General features: G+C 57.4%; 1 protein-coding gene across 1 annotated transcript; it reads right to left on the bottom strand.

Moving 5' to 3' along the window:
- Nucleotides 1–505: 505 nt before the first annotated feature.
- Nucleotides 506–8,048, bottom strand: VSIG8 (V-set and immunoglobulin domain containing 8). The gene is made up of 7 exons (XM_060286370.1): nucleotides 8,000–8,048; nucleotides 4,189–4,364; nucleotides 3,432–3,633; nucleotides 3,090–3,308; nucleotides 2,218–2,337; nucleotides 1,705–1,882; nucleotides 506–804 (listed from the first exon to the last, which is right to left on the bottom strand). Exons 1-7 carry the CDS (start codon nucleotides 8,046–8,048, stop codon nucleotides 522–524), a joined length of 1,227 nt encoding a protein of 408 aa, XP_060142353.1. The 3' UTR covers nucleotides 506–521.
- Between the last annotated feature and the right edge of the window lie 66 nt (nucleotides 8,049–8,114).

The raw sequence follows: 8,114 nt of genomic DNA, 5'->3' as shown, positions 1-8,114 counted from the left end.
CGGGACGACAGAGGGAGCAACGCCCCCCCCCCCATCCCTGAGCAGGGCCCACCACCCTGACCCCATGCCCAACCCGCCGTGGAACCACAGTCACCTCAGTCTCGAGTCTTACATTTTCTTTATTGTGCTAACACCGCCGTCTCGGAGCTCAGGCCTCACACGCACAGTTCAGCCCAGACCCCCACCCACCCGGCCCCCGGGTCTCTCTGCCTTGGCTGGGGACACCTGGTCTCCGGCCTCCAGCGCTCTCGGACACTTCCTCCTCCCTCCTTCTGCCCGAGCCTCAGGGCCGCGGGGATGCGGAGAGGGCCGAGATGGTCTCTATTCCCTCCCCCTCCCCCTCCCACTTTAGGGGAGGAGGCGCAGCCGCCCAACTCCGCTCCCGAGGGAAACTCTTCCAGGCCCCCTGCCGCCAGGCGGCCCTAGGCAGGCGAGGTCGGCGCCGGCCCGAGCGCGTCCCCAGGTGCAGGCAAAGAGCCCGCACCCTCCTCCTGGCCGGGCAGGAGCCGGGCGCCGCGCGCTCACACCAGGAGGCCATCCTTGCACGTCAGCGGCCCCTCGGCGGCGCAGGCGGCTGGCTCTGCACTCTGGACCTTGACGTAGACCCGGGACTGGTCCGCTTTGCAGTCTAGAGCGGCGGCGGCGGCGCTGGACCCCAGGGCCAAGTCCTCGGGGCCTTCGCAGTGAGGAGGCGCGTATTTGAGGCTCAGAGAGTGCCTGATCTTCTGCATTGGGTACCCCAAGATGTGGGTAACGCTGCTGCCGCGCCTTTTGGCCTTGCACCCGGGCGCCACGTCGTCCTCTCTGTGGAAAACAGCAGGCGCGCGGGTGAGCGGGCTCCTCCGCCGCGCGGCGTGGGCACGGCCTGGGCAGAGCCGGGGGCTCTTGGCAACCTCTCCTCTCCCGCGCCTCCCTCCGCCTCCCCTCGCCTCTCAACCTCAGCCTCGACCTACTCTTTTCTCTGCCTCTTCCTGGGCCAGCGACCCCGCAGGACTCCCGGGGGCACCATCCCCACCCTCCAGACAGGGCTTGTCCACACGTGTCCGGACAGCCCACGGTAGGCAGGCAGCCCCATCCAGGCGCCCTCCACTCCCCTTCTGAGCTTTTCGCAGGACCACCGGCTCGGATAGAGAGGTCACCTTGGAGATCCAGAAGGAGCTGCTTTCCCTGTCCTTTCCTTAACTAACCTTGACCTTGCCCACCCCCCTTCTCCTCACCTGCCTCTTAATCTTCTCCCTCTTTTCCTCCATACCCAGGGCATTGCAATCATTAGCACTGCTAGTCTTGTTCTATTTTTATTTCTAGTTTGTTTCTAATATAAGTTATTAGCGCTATTATTTATATTAATTAACTCTTCTTAAGTAAGCATGTCCAAGAGTTCTCACCGGTGCAATACAGGGGAAAAGTGAGAAAATACATACAGGCCCTGCCCTGCAGGAGCTTACAGTCTAGATAAGACAGACAGACAGGTGCAAAGACGGGAGGGAGATGGAGGGCAGGGAAGCAGAAGTGAAGACTGGACATGGGAAGGGGGAGAGAGAAAAAACATACGACGAGTGGCCGGTCAACATGCTGGGGTCCCAGCCCTCCATGGCGATGGCAGGCAGGGTTGGGGTGGGGATCCCAGCCAGCCGGTGGCAGGCAGGGGTGAGAAGGGGCAGGGCGCCAGCCCCCTGCAGCACAGCAACAGGCATCAGATTTTACCTGATATCATTAGGCAAGTCGCAGCAGGCATTTCTGCGGACCTGGCTACGGCAGCAGAAGGCACCGCGGGGCCCCCTGCAGCAGCAGCGGACGAGCCCCCAGATGCCCAAAATCAGGCAGCCCAGCAAGAGTAAACAGCCCAGCACTACGCCAATGATTATTCCTATGTGCGCGACTCCTGGGGAGAGAAATAAAGATTAGTCAGGCTTTCTGCAGACTGACAGATGCCTGGCTAACCAGGAGTTGCAGGGGCAGGGTGTCTGTGGGAAAGAGGATGGGGGACCCAGGGGATCTCAGGGCCCCTGGACACACAGGGAGGAATATATGGAGAGATGCAAGTTAACCCCTCATGTCTGCATGTTTCTCCTAGGGCTTCCCAGCTGCCCCTGGCAGAGCTATGCACTGATGGCAGTGGGAAGGCAGAGCCAGTTGAGGCTCCAATATACAGCACAAGTTTCTCCAGTCCAACCCTCCCAGCCACGGGGCCTCCAGGGCCACTGCCCCTGCACCCACCTGAGACCTTCACCTCCACCACACATACGCTGTGGCCTGCATGGTTGGCCACTGTGCACTGGTACAGCCCATTATGCTTGTGGGAGAGATGCATCAACACCAGCTCACCGTGGCTCATGCCTGAAACTGAAGGAGCATCAGAGAGCTATGGTGAGGCCGAGGGGCCTGGTCTCTGAGAGCTTCACCCCAGCCTAGACCACTGCAGGGTGGGGCATGGAAGGAGGGAAGGGTGTGCGCACACACACAGGTCCACCCCACTCTCCAGGTGAGTCACCTTCTCCCTGCTGAAACAGAGAGGCAAGGAAGGGACCCTTTCCCAGCAACAGGAGAGAAACCATGAATTCACTCTGTGACCTTAGGGAAATATGTCCCCTCCCTGAGCCCTGGTCTCCTCATTTGTACAGCGAGTACAGGGTTACACCAGAGGAAGTCTAAGGTCTCTTCCAGCTCTGCTAGTCTTTGATTGTGAGTACTAGGCAGCTTCTGCCTGTGCCAGAAGCTTTATACACCTCATCCATTTAATCCGTACCTGCCCCTGGAAGATAGACATTATCATTCCCTTTTCATATACTGTAGAATGAAACTAAGGCACAGAGAGGTGAAGCCACTTGCCTGGGTCTTGTAGCCAGTTATGGTCCAGCCAGGATTCAAGCCCAGCTATACCTCAGACCATGCTCTTTCCAAATTAACCATACTGCTTTCAACGGACTCTCCCCTTTTGCCTCCTCTTCCCTCCATAGCAGCTTCTGGAACAGGCTCACAGGAGGGGTCTCCCACAGCGGTTTTATGTTTGACTTGGCGCCACTGATGAACCAGGGAAGCCCCAGCGGGACCCAACGTCCCAATCTTCCCCTCTCCCCGGGTCCCCTCACCTTGACTTATGGAGCTGAAGGACTCGTCGTAGGAGAACTCAGACTGGAAGGTGTCCTGGGACTGGTAGGAACTGGCACGGTAGGGGTGGGCGCTCCACGTGATCCTGTTCCACTTGTAGGTGAAAGGCGGGCTGCCCCCACTGACGAAGCACTTCAGCACCACGTCGTGGCCGTATGACATGTGGCCCTCAATCCAGCACTTGGGGTCCACAGGCCGTGCTGCAGGGGAGGGGGCAGTTGTGAGCCAGGGTCCAGCCAAGAGGCAGAGCCAGGCTCAGGGTGGCCAAGCCGCTCTTGGCTCTGACGTCTGGGGAAGAGGAGCTCAGAGGAGTTTGGTCATACCTATGACAGTGATGATGACCGTCCGGGTGGCCACGGTGGTCTTCTTCACCCGGCACTCATAGGTAGCTGCGTCGGATATCTGCAGGTTCGAGAGGTTGATAGAGGCATCGTACTGGCTGGGATCTGGGGCTGCAAAGTGGACCCTTTGCTGCAGATCGGGGAGGTCGCCATGGTTGGCCCTCTTGTCCCCGTAACTAAGGAACTGTGAAGAGAAGAAAACAGAGATGGTGAGACAGGGAGAGCCAAGGAAGGCCCTGTGGTTTGGCTGTCTTGGGCAATGCACTGAACTTTTCTGAGACTCCGCTTTCTCAGCTGAAAAATGGGAACAATGATGCCTGATCCACTGACTTTTAACAGAATGTGTGAGATCAGATGAGATCAAGCACTCTCTGCCTAACGTCTACCTTCCAGGGGCCTGTGAGGATTAAATGGGATGAGGTGTATAAAGCTGCTGGTACACAGAGCAGCTGACTGGTACTCAAAATCAAAGACTATCATCGGAGCTGGAAGTATATTGTCTGGGCCAGGACAGTGCCTCGTCTTCCCTTTGGAGTGGGGTGGGAGGAAGCTGACTCACTGGCTGACTTATCGGTGATTACAGAGCTCCTCCCTGTTCCCTCATTCTCTGAGAAGTCTTGGGGGAAGTTCAAGGCCTCAGTTTTCTTATCTGCCCTGCTTTTCCCCTCAGGGTGCTGGCTGCCCAACAGGTAGATACCATGAAGTGTAGAGTAAGGGGAATCCTGTGCCCAGCACCTACCACTTTCTCCTGACGTGAGGGTTCTGGGTTGACCTGCATCCACTCAATGCCCAGCGCATCAGAACCAGAGTCCTCAGGGTCCAGGATGTAGGGGCAGTTCAGTCTCACGCTGTCACCTTCTGCCACGTTCAGGACTTCTTTTGCATTCCCACTGATCCGCACAGCGGGCAGCAGTGCTAGGACACAGGCAGGGCAGATGGGGTAAGGGGAGCAGGACCAGGGCTTGGGTGGCCAGCTTCAGCCCCCCTCCCTCCACCATTCCTGTCAGTGGCGACCCAGGGCTCAGTGAGGGTTCCACAACGAGGAGGGGCTGCTCTGATCGTGTGCATAGGTGTGTGCGTGAATTGATAGACGCATGTCTATGCAGACTTGTGTAAGCATGTCTCTATTGTACGATTGTGTAGGGTTGCATCTATACAGTTTGTATATATATATAGCTGTTAAGAATGCTTGTATGGGGGACTTCCCTGGTGGTCCAGTGGTTAAGACTTCGCCTTTCAATGCATTGGGTTCGGGTTTGATCCCTGGTCGGGGAGCTGAGATCCCACGTGTCTCGCGGCCAAGGAACCGCGACATAAACATAAAACAGAGTGATATTGTAACAAATTCAATAAAGACTTTAAAAACAGTCCACATCAAAAAAATCTTAAAAAAAAAAAGAATGCTTGTATGTTTGCACGATTGTGTATCCACGTATGGGTGTATACACATATGTACATTGCATGTTTACGAGTGTTTGTGGCTGCTTGTGTGTACTGTAGGGAGATTCACACACATGACCAGGTAGAGTGTCTGCTTATATATTTACATGACAGCGCGTGTGTGTGCATGTGTGTGCGTGTGTGTGTGTGTGTGGTGTGTGTGTGTACAGGCACATGGAGCACATAGAGTTGTTAAGTGCTCTGATGGAAGAGGCTCGTTGGTTAAAAGCCACCTCTGTCTGGGCCAAGTGAGGTGATCGTGTCTAGAGGCAGGAGGATGGACACCGTGGCCCCTGGAGTCCCTTTCCAGCCCAAGGAGCAGGAGAATGCGTATGTCTCTGTGTGTCTGTGTATGACAGCGTGTGTCTCTGGCTGTATGCCCGTGTGACAGTGAGTGCCTGGCTGTGTAAGTGCTCTGAGTGATAGTGCGTGCCTGTGCGTGACTGTGACCGGGAGCCTAGCTGGGTCTGTGTGTGATAGTGAACGATGGTGCTGGGACCATGGCCACACGCATCTGTAGGACTGGTGAGCCTCGCGTGAAGGCGTGTGGCATTGTGCGCTTTGCGTCCTTCCCCTTGTGTGATCGTGTGGCCACCTCCACGTGCTCGCTCCAGTTGGGGCCCCTCCCGCTACTGCCAGCCTCAGTCGCACTGAGTCAGCCTGGGATGAAGAGCCAGGATCTGGAAGCTCAGGCGTGATCTCTCCCTCCCTAACCTGAAGCCCCAGGCAAGTGCTAGCCCCAACCGGTTGGACCCAGAGAGGAATATGAAGGTGGAGGTGTGCCCAGGGCCCCAACCCTGGCTGGGCCGGCAGCATGCCACCTCCCAGCCTCCTGCAGTCCTCCCTCTGCCGGCCCCTCCCCCAGCCTGGCTCACTCTCCTCCTGTGAGAGGCAGCAAGTCCTTTGGAGCCCCAGCCCTTGGTCTCAGCAACTCATCGTGCTCTGCCCTTCTCTGGCTCTCTCCTGGGACCACCTTCACACTTGGAGAGCATCTCACACACACAGTTGCACACTGTCACAGCCAAAGAGATCAACACATAGACACACTCTTATAAGCCTTCAAAATGCAGATACCTACCTATGCAGTCCCACCTTCTCACACACACACACTGTCGAATCCATACAGACACACATCCACACACAAACACAAGTGCGCATTAATCCAGAAGACACACCCGCTGTGCACACTTAGAGCCCCGCATGTGTATTCATGCAAGACCAGACATACCTGCAGAAGCTTAGTCTGGTTCTAGAGAGCCAGCAGGCACCCTTTCAACACCCCTAACAACTCAGGCATCACTGAACCTGCCCCTCGGAATCCTGGCTGGGCCGTCAGCCATGTCCTAACCCCCGCTAGGCTCCAGGTTAACCCAGAGCAGGCAGGCTAGCTGCTGGGGGCTTTAATGGGACCTGGTGATGCCTCCTCTAGCGCCAGGCCAAGCTAACACCAGCCCACTCCTGAGATAAGGATCCTGATGCCATCTGCCAGGTCCTGGGCTGTCACAAGGCAAACCACGAATGAGCCAGAGCTCAGCAGAGAGCAGAGGCCCCACCCTGGAGAAGGACTGCCGAAAGCAACCCACAACAAGAGAATGGTCTCCATGCCCTGGGAGCCAGCCGGACAGGAAGGTAAGTATTCCGGGAAGGGGGCTTGAGAAGGAAGGACAGGCTGGAAGAGGGTGCCTCCACCCTGCACTAGGCAGAGTGTCTACCCTTGTCCCAGGCCAGGGAGCCTCACCCTAGCCTTTCCGTCTCCCTAAAAGCTTTCTCAACCTCCTGCCAAGGGTTCCAGCCTTTCTGCACCCCTCGCTCTCCTGAGGAAGTCGTCCCTGGTGTCTCACCTTCATTCCTCTTGCTGTGGCACTGAGGAAGTACTTCCAGGGCATGTGAGAGAAGAGAGAGGCTGGAGGGAGGGAAGAAGACCAGAGTGGGAGAGAGAGGTGGGCGCAGAGACTCGGAGGGAGGGAAGGAAATCACAACAGCCTCGCCAGGGAAGAGGGAGACACCTCAATAGTCATGTCTACTCTAAGTCTGTAAGTCCTTTGTGAATTTTTCAGCTTCCTCCAGAGCTGCTAACCCTCCCTCTGCAAATGAGGGAGGGGAAGAGAAGGGAGGGGAAGAAAAGGGAGGGGAGAAAAGGTGGCTCCCACAGAAGGGATTGGTGCATTATAACATTAAGGCACACTATACACAGAGATGTCCCAGGTCCCCACAGCACAGCTCCTGAGTGAGCTCTGCCCGGCCAGCTCTTGCCAGACAGAGAGGGTGTTGCAGGCATCCTGCTAGAAATGCAGTCATTCACACATACTCGTACTCTCACACCAAGGCTGAAAATGCTCCTCCCTTCCTGAGCTCCTCCCCCAGGCCCCTTTAGCCTGAACCCAGACCCCCAGGAGGGTCTCAGAGCCATTTCCAGCAATGCCCACCCAGATGGGCCCTTGCTGGGACTTGCTCCATCCCAGGCAGGCAGCCATGATGTCCAATCCTGAGCCCTGCCCTCCAGACGTGCCCCAGGGAGGGGGCTCTGGGAGTTGCCCTCCACACCCTCCCAGGCTTATTCGAGAGGGGGTGGGTGCTACCCTGGAACTCTCACAGCACAGGGGCCCTGAGCAGAGGTCTCAGGCCCCGGCTCTCCCTGGCCCACTCACACTCCACCAGCCTGAGGCTCTGCCCTCTCAAGGCAAGCAGGGTTGGGGGAGAGGCCCTCCTGCTGGAAGCACAGAGACCCATGGAAAGGGAATCTTTCCCAGGCTCTTCCTCAACCCCCAGCCAGCTTTGCTGCTCACCTGCTCCTCCTACCCCACCCCCAGCTCCCCCAGTAACTCAGGGCGAGCCCTATGCTCCCATTCACAACATGTGCGTACACGTATGAGCCCCACACGTTCACAGACACCGTGAAGAACCATACAAGAACACGTGCCCCAAACCTTCAGGTGCAGGGCTCTCCTGGGGAGAGGCCCCCTTGACAACAGCCAAACCCCGGTAGCAGCAGGGCGAGGGTGAGAAGACATCTCAGTCCACCTTCCAGGTTCCTCTGTGAGCCCTTCGCTGCCCTTTTCCTGCCCATCCGGCATCATGCAGGCCCCCCCTGCCCCTCCCCAGCCCCATACCTGGGCTCAGGCACACGAGCAGAAGGTGGAATGCTCCATGGACTCTCATGTCTCTAGGCTCAGCGTTTCGTCCTCCTGGGCTGGGATCCCTGGGGCCAGCGGTGTTGTAGGGACC

The sequence above is a fragment of the Globicephala melas genome, chromosome 1, assembly GCF_963455315.2.
Source record: "Globicephala melas chromosome 1, mGloMel1.2, whole genome shotgun sequence".
Classification (NCBI taxonomy): domain Eukaryota; kingdom Metazoa; phylum Chordata; class Mammalia; order Artiodactyla; family Delphinidae; genus Globicephala; species Globicephala melas.
Note: the sequence above shows the minus strand (reverse complement) of the source record. Positions and strands in the feature narration are given on the sequence as shown.